The sequence below is a fragment of the Lupinus angustifolius genome, chromosome LG01, assembly GCF_001865875.1.
Source record: "Lupinus angustifolius cultivar Tanjil chromosome LG01, LupAngTanjil_v1.0, whole genome shotgun sequence".
NCBI lineage: Eukaryota > Viridiplantae > Streptophyta > Magnoliopsida > Fabales > Fabaceae > Lupinus > Lupinus angustifolius.
Window position 1 is genome coordinate 32,196,721 of NC_032009.1, and position 27,784 is coordinate 32,224,504.

General features: G+C 31.7%; 2 protein-coding genes across 3 annotated transcripts; one reads left to right on the forward strand and one right to left on the reverse strand.

Annotated features, from left to right (window-relative positions):
- LOC109360638 (immune-associated nucleotide-binding protein 9) lies at positions 7,920-11,701 on the forward strand. Of its 2 annotated transcripts, none has more exons than XM_019605675.1 (6): positions 7,920-8,053; positions 8,743-8,991; positions 9,125-9,402; positions 10,371-10,535; positions 10,836-10,970; positions 11,328-11,701. In XM_019605675.1, exons 2-6 carry the CDS (start codon positions 8,757-8,759, stop codon positions 11,526-11,528), a joined length of 1,014 nt encoding a protein of 337 aa, XP_019461220.1. In that variant the 5' UTR covers positions 7,920-8,053; positions 8,743-8,756; the 3' UTR covers positions 11,529-11,701. The 2 variants fall into 2 exon arrangements, with proteins under 2 accessions (XP_019461220.1, XP_019461227.1); XM_019605682.1 differs by lacking the exon at positions 7,920-8,053 and adding an exon at positions 8,066-8,117.
- On the reverse strand, positions 13,517-15,165 carry LOC109360653 (glutathione transferase GST 23-like). The gene is made up of 2 exons (XM_019605693.1): positions 14,749-15,165; positions 13,517-14,049 (listed from the first exon to the last, which is right to left on the reverse strand). Exons 1-2 carry the CDS (start codon positions 15,064-15,066, stop codon positions 13,699-13,701), a joined length of 669 nt encoding a protein of 222 aa, XP_019461238.1. The 5' UTR covers positions 15,067-15,165; the 3' UTR covers positions 13,517-13,698.

Here is a 27,784-nt window from a genome sequence, read left to right on the forward strand (position 1 = left end):
ACCTAGACTCACCCTCAAGACTTTGCTGACGAACCACCGTCATCGTCATCCCTCTCAACATCTCGAGGCTCGTTCGTCTCCAGTAAATTTCCTATCCACTACTTCATTATCCATAATGAGTATGCACACTAACCGAGGTTAACCGATTAAATATTTTAATCATTATTTTATATGATCGGCCCAACTTAAGACATCCCTACTACTACGAACCATCACTGAATCACCCTAGACGGCCACATGTATTCCCTACTACTACGAACCATCACTCTAGACATGTATTCCCACTTCATTACATTTTTCCGATAGTTCATAAATCTTATTTTTTTGCAAGTAAAACATTTTTACTAAAACTAACCTTTTAAAATAAGATCATTAAGCTAGACTTATCATTTTTAAAGTAAGTCAATTTAAACAAAATCAATACTTTTTAAGTAAATCTTACCATTTTAAAGTTAGTTCACTTAACTAAGATTCAAAATTTTTAAATCATTTTACCATCTAAGATTCCATAACACTTTAAGTTTATAAAGTCAAGACTTTTAGGTAAATCTCATTATTTCAAGTATACTACTAAAACAAATTTTCATGAACATCTTAACACCTCCTAATTTTTTTAGGAAAAACTTCAAGGGTTAGTAAGTGTTATTTTCAAAATAAATCCTAAGGTAAGACTTTCTACTACTTTAATATCCAAAACTTCATAACACTTTAAGTTTATGAAGTCAAGACTTTAATAAATCATCTTTTATTCCAAATCATTATTTTAACTTGGAAATCAAAGAGTAAAATATGTTAAACCATTTTTAAACATAATACTTTCTAAACATGAAACATTTTCAACAACAACTCATCAACATCATAAACTTTCAAGAATAAAGTACAATTTTTTTCCTAAGCACATGAAAGGTTCATTTGATGTTAAAATCATCACCTTTAAACATATTCAAATATTAACAATAATTTATAATATTTCCAAACAAATAGCTCATCTAACCTTGTCCAAAGATATAGTTTTTCCATCTAAGAACAAGAAAGAAATTTCAAGATTTACAAAAGCCAAAAACTACATAAAGGTTCATATGATTTTATTATCACCCCCTTTAGTTATGCCTTCATAAAATACTTAAAGAACAAATATAAACTCTACTTTATGAACAACATAATAAAAGCTCATAACTTTCTATGAAGTATGAGAAGAAGATGAAGAAGAGAAAATAAAAGACTACCTTAGTTTGTATAGGAAATTTAGTGCAAAAAATGAGAGAATGAGGTGAGGTATTTATAGGAGATCCTAACCCTAGTCAAATCAGAGAATTTAATGCAAAATAAGTATATATAGATTAGTATAAGTGATGTGTCTAATGGTGGTGGAGTGAGAGGATTTGTTGAGTGATTTAGGGGATTTTGTGTAAGATAATATGTCCTTTTGCTTGTTTAACAAGCAAGCTTCTTACATGAAAGTGAAGTGACCTTTTCGATGACATATTATCGATTAAACCATTCCCAAGATTATCGGCTAATACCCGGTCGGATAATACAAATCTCCCGATTTCGGTTTACGGTTAGAACTTCGAAACACGGAATTCGGAGTGAAAATAATTAGAAATGTGTTCTGGACAAACTTGATATCTATCTTGACTCAAAATAATATTTTGAAGCCAATGGCGCAATCGGAATTCGATTCCGAGTTACGGAACTCAAAAACACGTTATTAGGCCGAATTCGGGCCCGATAGTAGCTTAAAAACTTTCCGTCACAAAAAATTACGAAATTTTACCACAAAATAGGAAATCACAAAACAAGACTAACGCTCAACTAAGGTTTAGGCTATTTCAATACAGATTAATTTCTAAAATTAATCGTTATTAAAATAAATAAATAATAAAACATACACAGAAAATTCACGGTGTTACAAGTGGCTCCTATTTACTTTTTGTTTCTTTTCTCCCTTACTTTCTTCTCAACCAAATGAAAGAAAAGTCTATTTTCTTTATATTTCTCTCTCATTAACTTCTTTCCTCTCTTTTTCTACCCATTCAAATGCAGACTTAACATCCATTTGGTAGAGTAGAATTAGAGATGAGAGAAAATGGTATGAAAGAGTTTGGAGAGAAGGCGATATTTTCTCATCTCTAGTTGTGAAGAGAGAAAGAAATAAGAGAATTAGAATTGTGTGAGACCCACCATAAATTCTTTTTCATAAGTTTGGTGAGAAAGTGGAGAAAATAGTGATTTTGCATGAAATGTTAAAATTATCATTTATTTTTCATTCTACTTTTGGTTTTAAATACTATGAATATATACAAGTCTCTTTTAGATATAAAAATAATATTAATTAAAATTTTAATTGGAATTACAATAAAATATATATAATAAATTTTAGATTAAAAAATTAAAGTCTTTATTTTTAATTTATATAAAAATATCCCTTTATTTTATTTTAGGAATATCATTGTGGTTTGAACTTTGAAACATTACATGATCTTTTCTTCTCAATTTTTATTCAACCAAATAAAAGAGTGGAGAAAAAATTATCTCTTTCACTATAAAAGAGTGGAGAAAATATTATCTCTTCACTTTGTTTTCTTTACTTATTCTTTAATACTCAGCCATTACAAAAATTCAGTCTATTTCTCTTCTTTCTCTTTTCCCTCCGTTAATGATCACCTAAGTAGTAGTAATTTCCAATATGTCAGGTTGATATGTGAGATGTAAAAAAGTATGAATAAAGTGTTTATATATACTATAAGTATAGCTTTACTGGTGGGGGACACTGTATTCAGAAGCATCGTTTTCAAGAGATATTTGCAGAGACTGCAGAAAGATGGAAATGTCCTGCACACAACATTTTAAAAGTAAAAAGACAAATGACTGATGTAAAAAGTTATTAACTGGCAGGTGAGAATAAAATATTTTCCTAAACTAGGAGATAAAATTATCATTTTTTTTAGTACTAGTAAAAATATTTTTTCATTAAAAAATTAATCTCTTTTAAGATTTATAATTGTTCCTCTTAACAAATGTTGTTCTCAAGAATTCAACATTTAATCTTAGAAAATTAATTAGACCTTACACTTTATAACAACATATTATTGATAAAATTATGATATATGTATAAACAATTATATTTTTAGAATAAACATGCAAAGGAAGAGAACTAATGAGATTTGGGGATAATCATGAAGAGAGAATTAAGGATGGAGGAAAAAACTCATAACATGGAAAAAAAAAGTATCTTACCAATTCAGCCGTTAATGACCCGTATAGACCAAGTCATTAAAGGAAAGATAGCTAGGGTTCAATTAAAATTGTTATGGATTAAATTGATAATTTAAATTTATTATGGACTAACTTGTTAAAATCGGAAAACACCTAAATCAATAATTAGTCTAAACTCAAATGCAGCCAGTTATTAGCTTGTGAAATGCTGGTATTTTTTTACTTTCTATTTAATTATGTATAAATTGAGAATTATTAATTTATTAAGTATAAGTTTTACCAATATATTGAAATATCATGAACCGAAAATATAACATTATACCGTATAAATTATAGTATTTTTTGTTTGACACTGTACAATATAAATTAACAAATTGTAGAAAGTTCCAATTAAAATTTTAAACATTAGATTTCATTTTAAATTTATGTGAAAGGATTAATACAAATGTAATACGGTGGGGGTTGTCTGCTGTCCATTTCATCAACTAAATTGTGTTGTTTTGATTTAACAACGTGATTTTTAATATAGTAATTAGGTTAAAATATTTTTATCAAAAAATGTTTTTGACAACCTCATAACTTTTAGTTGTAATTTGATTTTTAAATGAATTACTGGAGATGCATACAAAGATAAAAAGTTGAAAAATATGTGAACAAATATAATTTGATTTGTCTAGAGAGAAAATTTTAAATGTTCATATAATGTATTTGAGGAAATTACACTGACACCCATGAGTTTTAGCGAAATTATATAAACTACCCCTCACTTTTCTACACCTACACAAACTTTATAATTTTTATACTTTCATTACACTGACCACGCTTGCATGAGAAATAAGTGTGATTTTTGAACAAAAAATGTTATAAATGCAAGTTAAGTTAAACAAAACATGGTATACTATGGAGACAGGTTCATATAATATATGAGTTGATACCTCTTTATTATTTTTGATTCGTTATGATATAGTATAAGAGCGATTTAAACACTATCTCTTTAGAATTGTTGATGCATTTGTAATAAAAAATAATAAAGATACATTGATTTGTATATTATTTGGATGTTTCCTCACAATATACCATATTTTGTTTAATTTAATTGCATTTATGACATTTTCTGTTTAAAAGATTCTCATGCAAGGATGATCAGTGTAATGAAAGTATAAAAATTAGGAGAAGTTTGTGCAGGTGTAAAAAAGTGAGGGGTGGTTTGTGTAATTTCACTAAAACTCATGGATGTCAATGTAATTAACTTAATGTATTTTGAATTTGAAATATTTCTATAAGTATCAGAAGTATAGACAAATACCAACAAGACATTAGTTAAGTGGTATAAGGTCTCACTAGATTCTATGATGATCAAAAGATCAATGATTTGATTTCTGTGAGCAACATATATTGTGATTTGATTTCTGTGAGCAACATATATTGGAAGGATTTAATATGTATACACTGACAGTGTAAGTGTTTTTTACACTGTCAGTAAATTATTCACCATTGATTTGTTAACCATCATTGACTCTCAAACAAAAGTAATATAAATCAATGGTGGATGATGTGCTGACAGTGTAAAAAACTTTACACCGTCAGTACACATATTTTAAACTCATATTGGAAAGGGTAACCACACATCTCAAAAGTGATTAAATCATTATCCAAAATGTTAGGACATATTATTAGTAATACAAAAAAAAGTATGGACAAATGTATAGATCAACTTAAATGGTGGGAAGTTAATCAAACTTAACCAAAGCTCTCAAGTTTGAGTCCATAATGATTTGGCAAAGAGAATGTTTTGTGTTGATGGTAGATAATCATTGTTTATACTAAAAGTATGGATAATGTTTTTTTATAATGAGATAGCTTTTACAGTAGATAAAAACTCTTTATTAAATTTGATAAAATATACAAATATCTCAATTCATTAAATAATTTGTTGGTTTATGTTTTTTGAATGATAAAAATTAAAAAATATTCTCTTACCTTATGAATAGGAAACCAATCTATTTTGGACATGTAATTTTCCTTCCTAACATATTTTGCTCAAAGAGATGGAACATTTTACATTTTAACCTTTTATAGATCCAATATAGTCTTATACCACTAGATCAAATATTTATATTATATATCTAACATTAGTTCTTAGGTTTCATTGAGGTAAACACCCGTTATTAGGAGGTTATTAGGAGGGGCTAAAAGTTGATACTCGAAATATCCACCATTTTATATTATTTGCAACACTCGATATACTTGCTGGATACTTATCATCAATCATCAATCGTGGCTAATGGAAGAGAGTTGAACTTTATTTCATGTTTCCTGAATAATTGCAACAAAAATTATGGAACAAGAGTAGAAACTATGCTTTGTACTTCCATTTTTACGTGACAAATCCTCCACCACTTTTCTTGGATCACGGTGGTTGAATTAAAATGAGACAATAGTGGTTCTATCTTTTTGTCTTAGGATGGAAAATTTCAAATTGATATTTTTCTTCTTTGATTAGTTCTATTTGGTTAATCGCACTGAAGCAAAAAGAGGGGACCAAGTTTGTGGACATTTGGGGGGAAGATCAATCACGTGGCCGAAAGAACGATTGTGACTGAAAATATATAGCCTCAAATCTTAAATTAAGTTACAGCAGTTGTGGGACAACATAGTCCACTTGGGACAAAATATACAAAGTTTTATAATATATCATTCTTTTGTGTCTTGTTGAAAAATAAGTAATATGGCGTGAACATGGAACTAAACAGAGTTATGTAAACTTAATTATTAAAAGCAAAAGTTAATTACTAAAGCATGTAGAAGATGGATCTTAGATTTTATAGTTTCATAAACAATAGTTGTAAATTACTAACCTCAGTATATGAGGTGAGATTGATCTTACCTAAATGCACTCACTCAAAATTTCTAATTGGATTTTGAGGAAATTATGAGTTTTAGTGAAATTACATAAACCACTTCTCCATTTTTACACCTACAAAAAATCTCTAATTTTTATATATACATTATACTGACTACCTTTGCATGAGAAATTAGTCTCTGCACAAAGAATAAATATAATCTTTTAAACACAAAATCATGATAAATGTAATTAAGTTAAACAAAATATGGTATATTGTGGAAACATATAGAAATAGTACATGAGTCAATACATTTTTATTAATTTTTGTTCATTAAGATATAATATAAGTGCGATTTAAACAATATATCCTTAGAATTATTGATACATTTTGTAATGAACCAAAAATAATAAACATATCTTGACTCGTGTACTATTTGAATTTGTCGTCATAATATATCATATTTTGTTTAACTTGATTACACTTATCATCATTTTTTCTTTAAAAGATTATACTTATTTCTCTTACATGTATAGTCATTGTAAGGTAGATATAAAAATCAGGGATTATTATAGGTGTAAAAAACGGAGAAATGATTTGTATAGTTTCACCAAAACTCAAATAGTGTTAATGTAATTAAAGTAGAATACTATTCTTGCACTTTTAACTCTTCATCTAAATTTAACATGGCCAAACAACAAAGAAATTTAATTTGATATGTCTTTCTCTTTCTTTTTCTCTGCTTCCTTATCCCTTCATTTCTCTCCTAATTCCAAAACACAGCGTTAGGCTTTTGTTCTTTGGAGTTTGGACTGATTTGGGAATGAAATCAGGTTTTGGTAAATGGGTAATCAAATGTGAATGATAAAAGATGAATTGGATTGGGTTGGAATTGAGGAAATGGGCTCAGCAGAATGTTTAGGTGAGAAGCTCGTGGCCACAATGTACAAATTGCTAATACAGTTAAGATGTAGTTTTCCCTTATATATGGACCATGTAGTTTGGGAAGTTGTTGTTTTATTCAAGTTACAATTATTAAATATTTTTGGCTAATCATATCTCCTAACACATGGAGTGATACAACAGATGTGGATTCGTAGTTTGGGGTTTTTAAGTGTTAATTATTAAAAAAATAGGTTCTTAAATAGTCCTTTAAGCCCAATCAAACTTTTAAAAAGTCAATCACAAAAAATGAAAATTTTATGATAGACTTAGTTTAGATTTAAACCTTGTGTTTGAAAATGAAAATGGATACATTATCTAAAATTTTAATGTAAAGAAACTTTCAATACCAAGTAAAAAAGTGATTGCATGATTTTTATATTCCCAACTCTTAAGACAATGAATCATATTGTCTTTCATTCAATACTTAACTCTAATTAGGACTAAGGATGATATATAGGCTTAAATTTTAGGAAAATATCTAATATCACGCAATCCTTTTTTAAATAAAGTCAACCTACTTATTTTTGACAAAATATTATTTTAGTCCCTTAAATATTTTTTCTTATTTTAACTGCTAAGTTTTTGCTACACTTTGGCCCCTCAACTTTAAAGTAATATTTGTTTGGCATGTAATGTCATTAACATGTAGCTCGAGCAAAAAGGAAAAAAAAATAAAATTTTAATGAAGTTAGTAAATATTTTATATTGGAATGGTAAACAAAAATAAATTTAAGAAATCAAGTTCCAACAAAACAAAAATTTTAAAAATGAAAACAATAGTGAATAATATAATAGTATTATCTTATTGTTCCCTCTTTTTCCACCCTAACAAACCCACCGAATACCATTCAAGACTTGCCCCAATAATGCCATATTTTTATCTAAATAGAAGAATATTCCAATCCAATCTTTTATCTAAAACTTGTTGACTACTCCCAAAATACTTTCCTTAATACTCCCTTCATTCTATATTGCTTGGTTTTCTGTGTTCCAAAGCAACCTTTTACCCCACTTGGTTCTCAACAGAAAAACAAAGATCTTTCAGGGTTAGACAATTTCTCTCTCATTATAACTTTTAAAACGACATAGATTTACTCATCTCATCACTGTATATTTTTTCAACTCTATCTTTTTTATTATGATTCTTGTTTTTAAATTTAGCCCTTTTGTGGTTTTTTTTGTTTTAAATTGCTGTTGTGGCTACTATGTTTACTATTATCGCGGAAAAATATGACTGATGCGGCTGCGATTGTAATCATGTTGTTTAGGATCTGCAACAACTGCAATTGCTGTTGTGTATCACTATTTATAACAATACTATCTTTGAAAGGGTTGATCCTGTTTATATTCCCAACACTCCACTAAATTTCCATGTTCTTCTAATTGTTTTAGGGTTTGTATGCTGTATTGATTCTTGTACATGGTATATTTTTATGCTAATAAATTAGATTCCTTGTAGTGTTTTAAAATGTAAAATTTTAAGCTTTTTGTTATCTAAGTTGTGGGAATTAGGTTAGCAAAAGAACATGATTGCTCTATTATTGGTATATACTTGGATTAACATAGCTATTGATATTTGGTAACTTGTTGGTTTTATCTTTTTGTTGAATTTTTTCGAAGATATTTACATGTGACTATGACAAGAGCCTCATCCACTGAGCCGCCCTTTTTACATGCCACTATCATCGATGTCTCTTGTTAGTAGTTTAGTAAGGATATTTTTTTGTCCTTGCAGTGACCTAAATTTATATGATGGGTGGAAGTTCTATTGATGATGATTGGGAGCTTGCTTCAACAACTAATGAGACTAAGACAGTGGTCCTGGTTGGTCGTACTGGCAACGGAAAGAGTGCAACAGGTAATAGCATCCTTGGAAAGAAGGCCTTCAGTTCAAGGTTAAGCTCCTCTGGCGTCACGAGCACTTGTGAATTGCAGAGAACTGTTCTTAGTGATGGACAACATGTGAATGTTATTGATACTCCAGGTAAAGTATTGAAACTTCTCATTATGTGATTCTGTGTTTGATGTGAGTTAAAGGGGAGTGGTTGTGTTGCTTCTTTTTCACGTGCTTCTTATAAGTCTCATCATATCTCAGTCTAACCTAACAAGCTCTGTAGGACTGTTTGATTTTTCGGCTGGATCTGAGTTTGTCGGGAAGGAAATAGTCAAATGTATTGATATGGCCAAGGATGGGATCCATGCTGTCCTTGTAGTGTTCTCTGTAAGAACCCGCTTTACTCAGGAAGAGGAGGCTGCTTTACGTAGCTTGCAGACTTTGTTCGGAGACAAAATTGTTAACTACATGATTGTGGTCTTCACTGGAGGGGATGCTTTGGAAGATGATGAGGAGACACTTGATGATTATTTGGGTCGCGAGTGTCCAGAGCCTTTGCAGGTATATTTGAGTATAATGATTTGGATTTGCTCTGTGAGCTTGTTTTTGGGGTTATAAGTTGAATCATGGATTCATAAATCCTTGAAATACCATAAATTTGAGGTTGAATATATTCTAGATTGGGAAAGATACTTTTAGACATACAAATACAATTTTGTTAATGTTGCACATCAAAAGTATGATACTTGATGCTGTTAAGAAAGAAAATAAAATGGACAATGCACATCAAAAGTATGATATTAGGCGATACAAATCTTCAGACTTGAGGAGATGTAACATACGGGTGAGCTCAGGGATAGGTATACTTACCTTAGTAAATTAAGTTGCCGTTGTTTCTTGTACTTTTTTAAGACTCCTGAGGCCAAGCTAGTTGAGGTTGTATGCTGATTTTATTTTTGTGGTATTCTAGCTGCATGGTGTGCGGCCTTTTAAGCTTCTAGAAAACATGGTTGTTTCTCCTTTGTCCCTTTCTATTGACGGATATTTTCTTAAGGAAATTGAGTAGTTACAGTATATTCAGTTTATATTGGCTTTCTTTTATATTCTGTAGAAAGTTTTTCGTTTTAGAAGTAAGACTATTTTCTTGGTCTGGTGTTCTTTCTATGTTCACCATATGATTGCTTTAACTGGGTTGTTTGCTATTTTTGAATTTGAGAATATATAAACCTCGAAGCTGAAGGCTATTCTACTGATTTGGTGATACTCAATCAGTTTATGAGATAATTGTGTTCAATTGTTCATGGCTTTCAGTTTTGAAATAAATAGCTATGAGATGTCTTTCCTAGTTTTGCTTTTATATCATTCTTTTTGGGTAATTATGGTGCTTTCAGTAGTATAAGACTGTTGTATTGCATGAATATCTTGGAATATTGGACTATTCGATTTACAAAATTTTAATCGATTTGCAAAATTTTAAATGGAAAACTATGATATTTGTTGATCTTCAATTGAATTTTATCATTTTGTAGGAAATTCTTGCTCTATGTGACAACCGCCGTGTGCTTTTTGATAACAAGACTAAGGATGGAAAAAAGAAGTTTGAACAAGTTCAACAACTTCTCTCTCTTGTTGACACAGTTATATCACAGAATGGTGGACGTCCTTATATGGATGAGTTATTTACCGAACTGAAGGTAAATGTTTTGCAAAATTTGGTGATATTATTTCCCATTTCTTTGGAAGATAATAATATTGGAATGTTTCTTTAGATTTTAAACAAAAGTGGTTCTCCATCATTGTTTTTGGATGAAATGTTTGTGAAAGTGAACAAATCAGCTTCCACTAAAAGCTGAATTTCAACCCTTTTTCGAAGTTACAATCATAGAAGTTAAACCAAACAAGCTATATATATATATATAAATGTGTTTTTAAATACAAAAGACTAAACAAATAAGCTTATATATGACGTCACCGAATCCCTCACTTGACTACAGGAGGGAGCAATAAAGCTGAGTGAACAACAAAAAGCTGCTGATTCCTTGAAAGGATATTCAAAAGGAGAGATAATGGAGTTTAGAAAGCAAATGCAGCAAACTTATAATGACCAGCTAAAAAGAATTACTGAGATGGTACCTTTTTATATCTTCTAATATCATCATTTCATGTCACTTGATTTTAGTTTGTCTTCCAATTCCTTCTGCTCCTGAACCGGATTGCCCCATCAGATCATAAATTGTTATTGTATGCATTTTTCAGCACTGTTAAGCATTTATTATTATTTTGAGATGAAGGTGTAATTTTAAGGATCTAATATCGTTTTAATGATTAGTCTTGTAACTTAAAAAAAGGTAGCAGTTCAAATCTTGAAAACAGTAACCGCTTACTCGAATAATGATGTCTCCTTCACTACGCCAAACTTTACCTTCTGAAAGTGAGCTACCACATTAGCTACTCCATCATCGGCATTTAATGACATTGTTGTGTAGGTCGAATCAAAGTTGAAAGAAGCAACTACAAGGCTTGAGCAACAATTGGCAGAAGAGCAAACTGCGAGACTTAAGGCAGAGGAGAAGGCTAAGTTAGCTCAACTCAAATCAGACGACGAAATTCGGAAACTCAGAGAACACCTTGAAATGGCACATGAAGAACTTCGTAAGCGAGGTGAGAATCGTTGTGCCATTCTTTGATCGCAGGGAATTCTTCAAACTGTTCTGTTTCTATTTTATGTTTCTGTTCTGTCATGACAGTAAGCATTTACGTACTCTTGTAAATGCAGTGAGTATTTTACTTGGTATTATTTGTAAATAAGTTATGTTTGCTTTAATTTTATTTATTTATGTCAGAATTATTGTTTTACAGTGGTTATCCTTTTATTTTAAAGTCATTATTATTTCTGTGTTGAGACTTGAGACTATGTCGGGTATAACATGGTTCCTGCTTCATCAAATTGACCTCAATTTATTCCCTCCTTTAATTTATTTTTGTCCTACCAATAGTATCTATCATCCTTTTGGGTAAGAAACTAATCTCTTTCGTGGTTTGTGATTGCCCATCTCAACAAGTGTCGTACTCATGAATCGAACTTTTGAATTTTTGCTCATCTTAGGAATCTAGCGAGACCTTATACCACTAGACCAACACCTCGTTGATCCAAGAATCAATCCCTCAGTTAACTAGTCCCTTAAAACCTTCCTGGACCTAAACATAGGATAAAAGCTGAGTTGATGTATGATGTAGTGTTTTTTCCACTTTTTTAGAGTCATATATGTCAGAAAGATATTATGTGCAATGTTATATGATTTATGAGAGAGTGCTTCACTTAAATCTAACTAATTAAGTTCAGAGAGAAGAGGGCAATTTACTTAACCCATTAAAAACTAATAAAAACTTAGGCATCGTTTAAAACACTCAGATTACTCCTAATCAAATGTTTAAGATCTTTAAACGGTATTAGCATAAAAAGGAATTAGAGCAACTACAATGACAAACAATATTTTTATTCTTATTTGGGTCTTATGCATTATTTTATAATTTATTATCATAACTGTTCATGAAATAAGAATAACATATATTTTTTCCCCACAATGATAAATATTTTTATTATTCTTATTTTGGTCTACAACTTAGCTCATTCTTAATCAAACATATGTCATTTTCATTCTCTCACCTTGTTTCTTTCTCCTCGTTCTTATTTAAGAACATAATTTATAAAATAAACATATCACATTGAAGAACAAATTAAGAATGTTCTAATTTATTTAGAACAATTTTAAAAATAACTAGTGTGGTTGCTATTTAAATACTTTTTCTCCAAGGACATCTTCTCCAAAACATTGAGATATATCACATTTTTTGAGATAAGTTAAAAAACATTTTCTACTAGGTAAAGTGACTTAAGTAGAATAATAACTAGTTAAGAAATCATTAGAAGAGGAAATGTTTTATGAAAAATGGTGAATTTGTTAGATTTGAAATTGTATGTTTTAGTTTTCATACATATCTTCTAATTTTTGATTAGGTGTAATATTCATATACTGTTAATATAAAAATTTATATATAATTAATATATCATATATTATTCATTTATATTACTTATATTAAAAATTATAATAATTAAATATAAATGATACATAATTTAACAAATTCTTTCACACATTTTTACTCTCTTAATTCCTTAAGAGCACTAATTAGCACCAAGAGTCTAGGACCAACACATTTAATTTGTGGGTCCCGGCAGGCCTAACTATCTCATTACACTCTCCACCCCACATATTGTATATAGATTAATATAAAAAAGAGTTTGATATTCATATTTCATTAATATAAAGTTTTTACATAATAACTTTATCATTTATCATTCATGTAATTAATCTATGAAAGATGGATAATATAATACTATTACAAAAAAAAACTTTTTTATTATTAATGTGTATATATTTTTTTCATAAAAAATGTTTGTGTTTGAAGAATCCAAAAGTGGAAGTACAATATTGTGAAGTAAAATATTGAAATAAATAAATTGTAATGTACTTAATTTTGCAATATTAATGTTCTTTTTATGATTTCTTAAACTCATCTCAAGGATTGAGAATAAGAAAATATTTATCATTTGCTGAATTAATATTTGAAAAAATTTATGCTGAAATTAGAATGATTTAGAATTATTCAAAATACAAACATAAATTTATTTAATTTTCATTCCATCTCACACATTTACAAGATTTTGGCCTTCTCTTCTACAAAACATGATAGTATACTCTCTTGAAAAAGTAACTTTCCTAGAGAGTTAAACCCAACATACACAATAAGATACACATATATAAAGAAATATATATAATCCTTGTAATAATAGCATTGCTAAGTAGAAGAATATTCCCTTTTCATATTGTGAAAGTAATCAATCATCTTGTCTCTTTGGGATAATGTGTCCTTAATCATAGGGTTGGTGATAAAATTGGTCATCCATGCATAAGTGGCTGGATATTTGAAAGGGTCTATTATCTCTAAAGACCCAACTTCTTCCCAAACAGGAATGAAATAAGAGATCCATCCAAGTGCAATATCAAGGTACCCAATATTTTCCCCTCCAAAAAATTTCTTACCCTTTATCTCCTCTTCTATCCTATACATTGCTTCTCTTATTACATTCATAGCCTTTTCACGTTCTTCACCGGTAGCACACATTGCAACAAATGCAGGTTTCATAACCTATATAACATATACATGTATAAAACAAACATTGAAAAATAAGTTATTAGTATGGTTATGTACTCCCTTAAAGAATATAAACATTAGCCTAACTTATTAAGGTGAAAAAATGGAGTAGCAAATCTGCTGTCCCACAGTTTGTGTCATTCCATGTATCATAAGCTTGTGATTGGTCAGGAAAATACTTAATAGTTAAATTTTAACTTAAATATATTTTTTCTGATCAATCACAAGTTCATTGCACATGAAGTGACACAAATTATGAGACAACAGATGTGTACCCGAAAAATGGAATATAAAATCTGAATTCTAGCAAGAAAATGGGCCCAAATGGAATATAATAGTTTAAAAAATAATTAATTCATTCTATATTTCAAATTGACCCTATAATTTTTTAAATAAGTCCTTAAATTATTTTATAATTTCAAATTAACTCTTTAAACTATTTATTTCATTAGCTTTGTAGTTTAAAAGCTAATTTCAATGACATATTTTCATAAAAAATGAGTTATAGTTTTTTGAAGTCATATTCATGATAAGTTCAAGATGTTAACTCCAATTGATAATTAAGAATTTTGCGAAAAACTTCTCAAATAAATAAAAACTGGTTTTTTTTACAGATTTAAATTAAAAATAAATATAATTTGAAGAATCAATCTACTATTTTTTGCAAGAAATTAATGAAATTTGATAACTCACATGTTCTTCAACCAAATTAGCCAAAAATCGTGCAATAGCTCTTTGATAAGGTTGTTGAGGCAACAATGGATATTGATCATTCCATGTTTCATCAATATATTCAATGATAACAAATGACTCAGCAATTGTTTTCTGACCATGAACAAGAACTGGAACCTTCTTAGTAATTGGATTAAGCTCTAGAAGAAGATGGCTCTTGTTGAAAACGTCTTCCTCTATATACTCATAATCAATACCTTTGAGTTTTAATGCCCATTCAACTCTCTTACTAAATGGACTCACCCAAAAGCTTAATAGCTTCACTTCTTGGCTTCCCATGGACACTTTTACTATACATCATTTGTGTGTCTATTATTTATACCTAGTTGGGTGTTCTTGTAACTTAGGAAATTATGGATGCATTTTGTATACTCTTGAGACGGCTATTTTGACAATATGGCATTGTATTGACTAGTCACTTGCATCTTTTATGATTGTCCAACCACGTGGTTTCCATCTTTTGATATTCTTGTCGAAAAGTTAGGATTAAGTTTGGTTGATGTACGTCTTCTTATAAGATGAATTTATTAGGAGTAAACATAACAAACTTAATATGATATTTAAGTTATAAGACACTCACGCCTAATAGATTAGTTTTTTAGGTTAAACTACTCTAATATGTTTAAGTCCTAACAATTAAAGCTCTCATTGAGAGTTGTGCCACAGAAAGGACTACCTATAGGCTAAATTAAGATATATTACTGAATACTAATAGATGAATGAAGTTGCCAAAAAGAGAAAGAGCTACATCAAGTTAATGTCGGTAGAGTGAAAGTCGTCATGTACGTTGGCCCTTATAGGGACCGGAAATGTTAGAGTCCTATATTAGGTAGCATAACAAACTCAATGTGGTACTTAAGTCATGAGTCTCTCACACCTAATAGACTAATTTTTGAGTTGGATTAATCTCATGCAAACCCTAAATCCTAAAATAACCAATCCCAAATCCCATCACTTTGTATTTGTGGTGTACATGAATACTAAATGTTGTACTGATTGTGTAAATTCTTGATTATAATGTATAGATATTAAATTGTTATTTTATTAAATATATTCTTTTCAATTGTTAGGGACCTCCTTTAAAAATACTGAAGAGCAAAGATAAATGAACCATGGTGTATAGATATAAATCTAGTTGCCTATGTTTAAAATCATGTTCTGTGATTTACTACGAGGCAAACATAACTAGTTTCAAACAAGTGACACATTTTTGAGTGATGATATGTTTTATCCTGGACACTTATGCCTTTTGCAAATGATATCATAAGGGTTTGTAAAATGTTGTTAGTATCTAAGAGCTTAGAGGTGTTGTCCAACTAAATGAATGACCAAAGAAATTTTTTCGTGATGGCTTTTCTTATGAGGACCATAGACTAGAGAATTTTTTACATAGATAAGGGAAATAAGATTAGAATTTTTCTTCCGTGATGAGAATGTTTACAAAAAATGTAGAAATTTGAAGAGAAATAAGATTGGAAGTTGCTTTAATGATTTGAATTGTATAACCAAAGAAAAACACAATTATCGCGGTACCCTTTTCTTTCAAGTCCCAAGTCCTAACAAATGAATGAAAATATTTGCATCTTATCCTTTACCCACGTCATTCATAATTCCTCTTAGTCTCTTCCTATTTACACAAGTAGTAGATCTTGAAGTCCTATACATTTTTATCAAAATTGAGTAATTAACTCAAGTGAATTGACTCAAAATATTCATCCACTAAGATGTTAGGATGATTATGCTATTTTATCACTAATGGACTAAGAATGCAGAGAATAAATATAAAATTGCTAGAAAATAGTTCCGGAAATTCCTCATACGCATTCATCATTCATTCTTCCTTAATAAAGCAAAGTGTAGAAAGATAAAAATGATCTGGACCATATATCTAGTCAGATCTTACAATAGCAATAACTGAAAAGTAAGATATTTTGGGAGGAGTTTTAATCTTCTACATAGTCTTTCATCCAGTAAGGCTTCTTTACATCTCTTTTGGGCCTCTCTACATTTTGGACCCTAACATTGTCCACCTCATCAGGCACAACCTTGCCCTCAAGGTTGGAAGAATGGGCCTTGTTGGTGGAAGAGCCCATGTTGGGGCTGTCCAGAATTGCACCCTCTTAGTTCCACGTGTTGGGCATGCTGGTTGTTATGGGTGGGATTTGGAAAATCCTAGGTGGGGTGTTGGAAAAGAAAAATCTGGGGAATCCACGTGGCCGGTGCAGAAGGAGCCAACTCATTGTCCTTTGATAAATCATGTGGTGAGTAGAGGTGTCGTGTGGGGACCATGTTATCAGGACATGGGGAACTGTTTGCTTTAATCATATCTCTTGGGCTGGGTGCAGTGCAATGATCATGTTGTCCTTGTTGTAGCTGGTTTAGAGCATCCAACGGCTCAGTGGGAACTTGCAGAAAAAAGGATTGACTCATTAATGACAACTGGAAAACCCAATGGCTCCAAAGGTGGACTGTTAGATTGCATTTTATCATTTTGTTTGGACGGTCCAACAATTCCCTCGGTTGGGTCCACGAAGTGAAGTGGATGAGTAGGAGTTGAAAAGGTATTGTGAACACATTTACCTTTATTCACTTCTCTTTGGAGTCCCGTGTTTTTTCTCTGCTCAACGATGGGCTTTTGGCCAATTTCCCCCCTTTCTATTTCAACAATTTCATGTTCTTGTGGAACATGATTTTCTTCCACTTCATCCCTAAACTCAGAGTGAGGTAAAGGAATAAACTGAGTGTGCGGGTCTCCATTGAATCGATGGAGGAAAGACACGTGAAACACATGGTGTACTCTTGCCATTGTTGGTAGTGAGAGTTCATAGGCTACCATACCTATTCGACGAAGGACTTGATAGGGACTGAAATATTGCAGGCTGAGTTTATGAGAAACACGGCGAGCCAAGGTCACTTGTCTGTATGGTTGAAGTTTGAGAAGTACCCAATCACCCACAGAAAAGGTTAGTGTCTTGTCTTCCTGTTTGAGTTTGTGCAATCATTCTTTGTTGAGCGCGGATGAGATGCTGTTTTTACACTGTAAGCATTTGTGCTCGCTTTTTTAGGTTGTTCGGCATGGTTGTTGTCGAGTATGTGGTGGTCGTGTAGTGTTTAAGAGTAGGAGGTGGACGTCCATACAAATCTTCAAATGGAGATATGCCTGTAGCAGAATGTTGGTTCGTGTTGTACCAATATTCTGCTAAAGGAAGGTGACAAAACCATTTGGTCGGTTGGGTACCACTGAAACAATGAATATATGTTTTTAAGCATCTATTGACGACCTCGGTTTCTCCGTCGGTTTGTGGGTGGTACCCCAAGCTAAAACACAAGGTTGTCCTAAGGAGCCGAAAAAATTCCTTCCAAAAAAGTGCTGAGGAATAGCTTGTCATGATTGGAAACAATGGATCGTGAGACCCCATGGAGGCGTACAATTTCTGTCAAGAACCGGTTAGCAAGAGATTCGGCGTTGAACTTGGAAGGAAGACCCACAAAATAGGCATATTTTGTAAGGCGATCCACAATCACCAAAAGTGTGTCCATGAAATGAAGGTAAGTGAGTGATAAAATCCACCGATAAATCATCAAACATTTTGAGGGATTTGCAACGGCTGTAAAAACCATTCTGTTTTGCAGGACATATTTATTATATTGACAAATGGTGCACCTCCGAATAAAGTCCCTAGTCTGTGTGTAGATTCCAGGCCAATAACACAAGGCAGTTAGGCGAGCCAAAGTGGGTTTGAGGCTGGAGTGACCCGTAGTGGGTGTTGAATGATATTATGCAATAAGAGCTTCTCGAAGTCCATGAATATCAGGTACGGATATCCTTTTCTCATAAAGCATTAAGCCATTAGAAAAACCGAATTTTTGTTGCATAGTAGTATCTGAATCTGCTTTGTGAATAACTTGTAGTCCCTTTGGAGTGGAGAAGATAATGATGAGAAAACTGCCACCTCCTCAACTTGGTACCTGGACAAAGCATTAGCCACATGATTAGTGGTATCAGTTATATATTTGATCTCATACTGAAATCCAATAAGTTTGGTCGCCCAATTTTGTTGTTCTGGTGTATATAATTCTTATGTCATTAGGTGTTTTAAACTCTGTTGGTATGTTAAAATGCAAAATACACTTGGACAATTTGGCATAAAAGTGATTAGAAACCAATAGGTCTAACACAATATGTAAATGATGTAAATGAGATTCCAAGTTTGAACTATAGACAAGAATATCATCAAACAAACTATGACAAACCACTGCAAGTGAGGCCTTAACAAATCATTCATAGCCGCTTGAAAAGTGGATGAGGCATTTGTGAGCCCAAATGGCATCACCAAAAACTCGTAGTGCCCATCGAATGTGTGGAAGACTGTCTTGTGAGTGTGTGCATGATGCACTCTAATTTGATGATAGACGGATCATAAATTGATCTTAGAATAAAATTGTAGCATTTTCGAACTCATCAATAGTAGGAATTGGGAAACGGTCAAGGATAGTTATTGAGTTAAGGGTGCCATAATCCACGCAAAACCTCTGAGTCCCATCTTTTTTCCTGCTACTAAGAATGGTATTAACCAATTCTTTGACTATCCATCCTCTTAGTTGTAGCACCAGACGATTAGACGCAAGAAATGAAATGGAGGAAAAAGGATTAGTGCTTGGGATAACAATTCCAACGTTTATCATCTCCTTTAGCATAGAAGTCATAACCTCCTTTTGAGAATGTAGATAGCGGTAAGGTTTGATGTTAACTGGTGTGGAGTTGGGAATGAGTGGAATAAAATGGTCATGGTATCTGGGTGGGGGTAGTGTAGAGGGGGTAGAGAATACTAAGTCATAGGTTTGGAGTAATGTTTGTATTTGTTGGTCTGGAATGTGTGTGGTGTTAGGTAGGTCTGGGGGGAGTATAGAAATGGCATGGAAAGTGGCTATGCTATCTGTGTGGAAAAGTCTAGTGTGTTAGTGGAGGTTGATGGTTGTAAGTTATAGGAACATTATCTAGTGAGAGTTATAGTAGAGTCGCCCATAGTGAACTACATTGATGGGACAGAAAAATCTGAAATAATTGGACTAAGAGTCTGGAGCCATTCAATACCCAAAATAACATCAACACATTTGATTGGGAGTAAATAAAAAGGAATGATGAAATATTGATTTTTCAATGTGATAAAGGTATCGTTACATAGTCCAGTACAGTAGATGTGAGCACTGTTACCCACCATGACCGAGAAATTAGTGGTTTGAGTAATAGGCAAGTGTAAAAAACTTGCAATATGTGGTTGGAGAATGTTGTGTGAGCTACCCGTGTCCACCAAAACAGTCACCTGATGACCCCAAATTGAGTCACCAAATTTTAGAGTCTTTGGTGAGAGCTGACCACCCAAGGCCTGATTAGAAATATGAAAATGAAGTATGTCCTTAGAGCATGGGCTACTATGGGCTGAGGTCTGTATTAGATCAGGGTCATCCATAGTTTGTGGGGATGTTTCCCAAATTTGGGAAGAGTCATCCAGAATGTTTGTTGAAAGAGTTTTCAGAGGTCGATGCTATTATTGAGTGATTAGTCAAGTTTCTGATTGATTTAATGATAGATCGATTCTTTACTCGCCATCTCGACTTTGTTGGAGTAAATTCCAACGTTGGTATAATGGTTTCAAGAATGTTCCTTTAATCAAAAACTTAGTTTTATTGAATTATTAACAATTTGATACCATCTCGGCTTTGTTGGAATAAATTTCTACGCCGACATAATGGTATGAATTTAGCAATTTAACACAAATGATAATGAGTGATATTTATTTTTCATTTTCCTTTATTAACCAAACTATTTCCATATAATTTAACCGTACCACTTCTTTCGAAGGGTTGGTATAAAGAATAAAACAATAAATAAATATTAGTTGCGAAAAGTAAATGACAGAAAATAAAAGTTAGTAGTTAGATCACTCATTATAACTATGTATTTTTCCTTTTCACAAACATACAATTTATAAATTAAATTGCACTTTGATTCAAGGTTTCTTTCTTTGTCAACAAATAATATTTATAAGTTAACACTTTACTATTTTACATTTGCATCTCTTTCAATATTCAATTGTAGTATAGTATAGGGTTATGTCGAACAAAAGGGAATTGCTTAATAGAAGAAAATCATATAGACATATTATAACAAAAATAATGATTAAACACTTTTTGATGATTTTGTGTTGTATTGTATAAAAATTAACAAGGAAAACATAAACTAATATTCACAAATTCTTGAGGAGAAAATTGTTTTGAAATAATGAATTATTTCTAAACTCCAAATGATTTTGAAAAACATTAAGTTATGTGTTATACTTTTGGTTAATTCCACACATCATTTCTAAATCCTTCATCTAGTGTCCTAGAATGATAAGATGATTTTCAAACCTTATGAAATACGCTAAATGATAGTTAAGTGTCACTCGTCGGAGTAGGTTGTCACACCATACTTCAGGCTCCATTAACATCATTTAGCCTTGAACGTAAGTTGCTTAAAATAGATGTTTGATGTGGCAGGTGAACTAAGGTGTAGGTTATACTTTTTAGTTCACTTATCAACACTTTAAGAAGAAGCTTCTTTTATCTTTAAATCAAGTTTTAGGTGATCAAGCTAGAACCGCATTAAGAACTTCATAAAGAATCAAAACTTAACAAAAAAAGTAATAACTTGAACGTATTGATTTCAAAAGATAATACAAAAGAAGAGAAGAAATAACATTACACCATAATCCAAATCAATGTTTAGGAGCTTGAGTCATCTCTCCAAGGATGAGATGCTTTTGGAACCAAATGAGATTACAAAATTATATTTTTGAATCACATTTTCCATCCCCTTTCTCCTCTTGAATTCTAAGTAAAATTTACAAGAAATTACCTAGAATAAGCTTTAGAATCGAGGCTTACAAAATCGAGAGAGAAGAAGTATGAAGAATGAAGTGATTTTCAAGTGTAAGTGCCTTTTTTAAATGGATGGAATATGGTTTTATTTATAGGCAAACCAGGGCACTGCCTAGTTCACTTGCTTGCCCACGCCAGGCGCATCAAACCCTTCAGCATGGGTTTGGTCCATGACCAAGCAACTTAGTCAGATGCTTGGTGTTGACTCGCCAAAGTTAGTTGTGAGCTACTTGACCAGGCTATTGTGGGCTACTTTGAAAATTGCTCAGGAGTCCTTGTCAAGTAAGATCATGCAGGATGTCAAGGTTTCTTGGTGGCTAAGTCAAGTTGACCCCTTGCTGGGTCCAGCTCGCCTGGCTGCTTATGTGGCCATGTTGAGCTGTCTGCTTGAGCAGCTTGTCCCGCCTTGGCTAGGTGTGTCATTCCAACTGGGCGTTCCCAAGGTGCACGATGAGCTACCTGCTTCAACAAGATGGCTTGTGCCAGGCTTGAGTCTGACCGTGTAAAGCTTGTGTCTGACCGAGCCAAGTTGTTGTCAGGTTAGCTAGGCGGTGCAATATGTCCATGTCAGATTGCTTAGTGAGCAGCTTCATGTGTGCATCAAAATGGCCATTGTGTATAAGAGCAATCATAGTAGTTGCTAATGTTGTTCTTAACATAATACGATATTTCCATTCTATTCTCCAATGTGTAAAAATGTGGATGTTATGGAACTCAAATAAGAATAAGAATGATGTTTACTATTGTGGGGGAAAATATATGTTATTCTGAACGTTTATTAAGCGTGTTCATAACATGCACAACGGAAAATAATTCATTTATTTGTGTTAAAATATGCATACACTATAATAAGTGGACAAAAATATTTGTAAAAATACCCCAGGAGACTTAAATGACTTTCAAAAAAGCTCTCCTTCAAAAGTATCAAGGTCCTACACGCGTATCCACATCGAGATCAATCCTTGTTGTATCAACCCTTGATCCACATGGAGCAAAAATTTAACTCAAATAAAACCAAAATGAAAGAATTGAAAGAAAGCAATATGATTCTTTGTATATTGGTTATGTTACTTTTCTACCATGAAGGTTACGTGAGTTTTGGTTTATATAAAACAAAAACATCCTTCAATTCATTTAGTGTCAATTAACAACTCATTTATTTAGCATAAATTTTGGTTTATAATATATAAAACCAAAAACTCCTTCAATCCATTTAGTGACAATTAACAACCTATTAATTTAGCATAAATTTTGGTTTTCAAAACTGACTATGAGTTTTAAACCTTTGAAATATTACAATTAAGTCTCACTTAATTATATTAAAGATGACTAAATAATATTATTTGTATTGTTTGTGCTAGCAAAAAATACAATAATATTCTACATAAAAGTAAATATACAAAATTAAACTATTTAATTTAGATATTTTCTCATCCAACAAAAATCAGAACACTCGTTAGTGTGTGACCCCGTAGGTTTATTATTAAATCGGTAGTAAATTAACTCATTATTTTACTTATTAAGGTTGGCATCTAGAAACAATCATTAACGACCAGATAGAAATGAAGTAATATTTTTTATTTTAAAATCATTAGAAGATTAATATAATATTTCATTCTATCTTTACAACTATATGTTAACTCTAGAATATGATTTAATTGTCAAATTCTAATAAGTTAACTCGTAGTGAATGACTTAAGAAAATCATTTCTTCATTCATTCAATGTCCCTTGGCCAATGTCTTTATTTCTATAGAGCTCAAACTCATTACCATGAGTTGATGGATTCTTTCTTGATTAATCACTAATTCTACAAGGATTTAATATACCCAATAATTATTCAACTAATATCATAAGGTATTAGGTGCCCAATATCAAAATATAATAAATAACTTGTTAATTACTATGGTAATATCAAGTCTAAGGATAATATATATTTCTTCATAAGAATATCCTATTGACAATTCAAATGTAATATATTAACCACTAGGAATTTTCCTTTGAGTCAGTTCAATGATCATATCTCTATATGCACCATTTATATGTGTAAGTTAATAAATGAGATTTATTAATCTTTATCTAATAAAGACCATTGCACATATATTGATCTATCTCGATTAGTATTGTCCTAAGTTCAATAATCTTATGATCAAGAACAATTCAGATTAAAATTATAAAATATTTATTTCTCATTATTATAATCTCTATTATAATAACAAGTCTCTAATTTTAATCAATGACCTTTCATATTAATTATTTTGTAAACAATGAATATGATATTAGATAATAATACATATAACTTTATTATTATAAACATGACAAATTGGTTATTGGGTATACGTTATATCCCAACATATTCTTATTTCATCGGGAGATGTAATAAATTATAAAATAATATAGGATACCAAATAAGAATGAATATATTGTTTGATATTGTGGTTGCTCTAATATACTTCATTTCCCAACAAGTGTTCCTACGCGACTGCAAGCCCGTAACACTTATAGTATATGTGAAATGATAATTGCCTTAGGCATTACCCTGGAGCTTGTATATATAAAAGCTGGTCTTTCTTTTTTGGGCATTGAGGTATATCTGTAAGACTGAGATTACAACTAAGAGAGGGGAGGTGAATTAGTTGACTAGAAATTATGACCACTTTTTCTGCAAAATGAAGAGTTAAAGTGCAGCAGATAATATTGCAGAAAATAAACAAGAATAAATCAAAGATGTAAGAGAGAAGAGAGTACACAAGGATTTTTATACTGGTTCACCTTCTTGTTCACTGAAGGCTATGTCCAGTACTCTTGCAGCACAAGAGATTTTCCACTAAATATTAGGAGTTGTAATTACATTATCTCACTCTGAGATCTCTATGCACCTTACACACTCACTAATACTTATACCATGGGAAAACACATTTCCAATTAACTCTATCCCCTTTCTATTCACACCCCGTGAAAGAAAGCATTTACAATGAATGAAGAATTACAATGATGACTTGGATTGCCTTTACAAGTATGAAATGAAATATCACTTGCAATCCAATAACTCTTTTGTATACTTAGTAAATAATGCTCCTTAAGTTTACAAAACTTTAAAACACTTTACTTCAAGCAACTCAAGAAAATAGCTTTCAAAGTTTGAGTTCAAATTGCTAGAAGGGCAAAAAACTATTTCAGAAAAGTGTAGGAAAGTTGTGAGAAAAGTGTGAAAGAGTTATAAAAGAGTTGCGTGAGAGTTTTTTTCATTGTGAGTTCTAAGGCCTTTAGATAGGCTTTCCAATTAGTCATTGTGCCTTTATGAAAGAGTAGGAATTGTTTGGAATGAAGGCATTTCGTTTGGAATGAAAACTCTTGAGTTTTAAATCTGAAAAACTGGTGTAACAACTCTCAGTAAACGATTACAGTAAGTGGGTAATCGATTACCCAAATGTTACATTTTTAAAAATTACATTGAGTAATCGGTTGCTCACTTGAGTAATCGGTTACTCAAACTCTCTATCCAGCAGTGAATTTAAAATTCACTTAGAGTAATCGGTTACTCAAATTTGAGTAATCAGTTACTCCAATTTAAATATTGTTGGATAACTGATTTTCACTCATGTAACCTGTTACTCAAATTTCAGTAACCTGTTACACAGTATTTTGAAAAATGTTTTCATTTAAAACTTGAAGTGTTTCAATTTTTTTAAAAATATTTTGAGCATTACTACTTTGGTATATTAAAGAGTATAGGATAGAAGTACCTATTTAGACTTAGACTAATTGTCTTGAAGCTTTAATCTTCGTGGTCTTCATAAGTAATCTTCCTTTTCTTCTTTTTGGTGATGTTGGTGTCTTCATCAAAACCTTGACAAGTTCAGGAGCAAAGATCTTCTTCATAATCTCCCTTTTTTTTTATGATGACAAACCAAGATCTTTTTGACAGTGTAGTTTTCTTGAGAGCATCATACTTTGAGATATGTTGAAGTTTGACTTGAGTATGCTCCCCCTTTCTTTTGGAGTAATGTGCCTGAAATAATTTTACAGAAAATACATCCCCTAACTTTTCTCCCCCTTTTTAGTTCATCAAAAAGTAGAAAAATAAAGAGATTCCAACACAATATATATAGCATACATACACTTATATAATCAAGATATATCAATATAATATCATATACTCATGTATGGATCAATATATAGATAAGAAAGTATTGCAATTTATAAATAAGATGTTTCAAACATGTATCTAGGAGTGAAACAATAACGCACAAAACATCATAAAGTAACTTGTCCTGGAATATGTAGCAATAACATAAAAACAACAAATAAGCATAATTAAAAATTTGTCCGAATTTTGAAAGCAATACAATCATAAAAAAATATCCTAACATCATATATTCTAAGACTGAGGCTCAAAATTGTCTTCATCAATATCCATGTTATCCATCCTAGAGGAGAGACAATAAAGTTCACATTGGATTTGTTGATTCTGAGAGTCGAGAGCATCCATCCGGTTAGTGATGTAGCCTCGGAAAGAAAACAACTCATCCATAGTCATTTGGTTCATAGGCATGGCAGCAGATGTGGACGATTGAATATGAAACTCAGACGGTTGTGGTTCAGGAGGATTACGATGTTCAGGTTCAGATGGTTCAACAACAGCAGTCGATTTATCGGTTCTATGTTTATAGGTGCGGGTTCGAGGGTCTTGGGTGAAACCCATTTTGTGGATCACTTCCACATCAATTTGGCTTTCTCGAAGATTCAGAGGCACCTTCGTTTCACCATTTGTAGAAACACCGAAATGTTGAAGAATGTTTTGCATATGGCAAAGGACTTTGAGTACCTCTAACAGTCCACATTTGTCTCATTATCATTAGAGCCCAATTGATCTTGATGTTAAACTTTAAAGCATACATCAATTGGAGTTCTATGTCACTTATTTGAGAATGATTTGAAAATTTTGGTAAGATGATATAGCTCAAAAAATAATGAAGCAAATGGTCCTCAAACTTGAGATATCCAGCAAATAGGATGTCTCGGTTTTTGACGGTTTCACCAAAGCCCTGTTGCTTATGCATTTCTATTTCCCTTTTTGAAAATCTACATAAAGTATGATAAAAATTCTCCCGATCATAATTATTCCATTCACACACAAGGCCGTAATCCATTATGCTACCTTGAGAGGGTATGTTACACAACAATGAACTAAAGGTTTTAAGATCTAAAATAATGCATTTTCCTTTGATATAGGAAGTAAGACGATTTTTACGAAAGTTCATGTTACAGTAAAATACTTGCACAAGTTTTGGATAAATTTCATTTGTCTCACAACAAAAATGAACTAGGAATGGAACAATAAAACACAAAACATCATAAATTAACTTGTCCAGGAATATGCAGCAATAACTTAAAAACAACAAATAAACATAATTAAAAATTTGTTCGAATTTTGAAAGCAACACAACCAGAAAATCCTAACAACAAATATTCTAAGACTCAGGCTCAGAATTGTCTTCATCAATATCCATGCTATCCATCCTAGAGGAGAGGCAATGAAGTTTATATTTGATTTGTTGATTCTGAGAGTCGAGAGCATCCATTCGGTTAGTGATGTAGCCTCAAAGAGAAAACAACTCATCCATAATCATTTGGTTCGTAGGCATGGCAGAAGATGTGGACGATTGAGCATGAAACTCAGACGGTTGTGGTTCAGGAGGGTTAGGAGGTTCAGGTTCAGATGGTTCAACAGTAACAGTCCGTTTATCGGTTCCACATCAATTTGGCTTTCTCGAAGATTTTAGGGTTAGAGAGGGTTCAACAAGAGAGAGCACGAGTTGATGAGGAAGATGAGTTTGAAAAAGTTTAAACAAACTGAAAAAATTTATATATAACAGCACAGAGTAATCAATTATTCAGATTAAAAATTTTAAAATTTTCAAACAACAACTCTGAGTAATCGGTTACTCATTTTGAGTAATCGGTTACTGAAACACGTTGTTCAACCCTGAATCAGTTACTCTCCAGTGTAATCGATTAGTGACCCTAGAAAAACTTATTTTTAGGCAAAATTAAGCTATGAAAATGATTTTAAC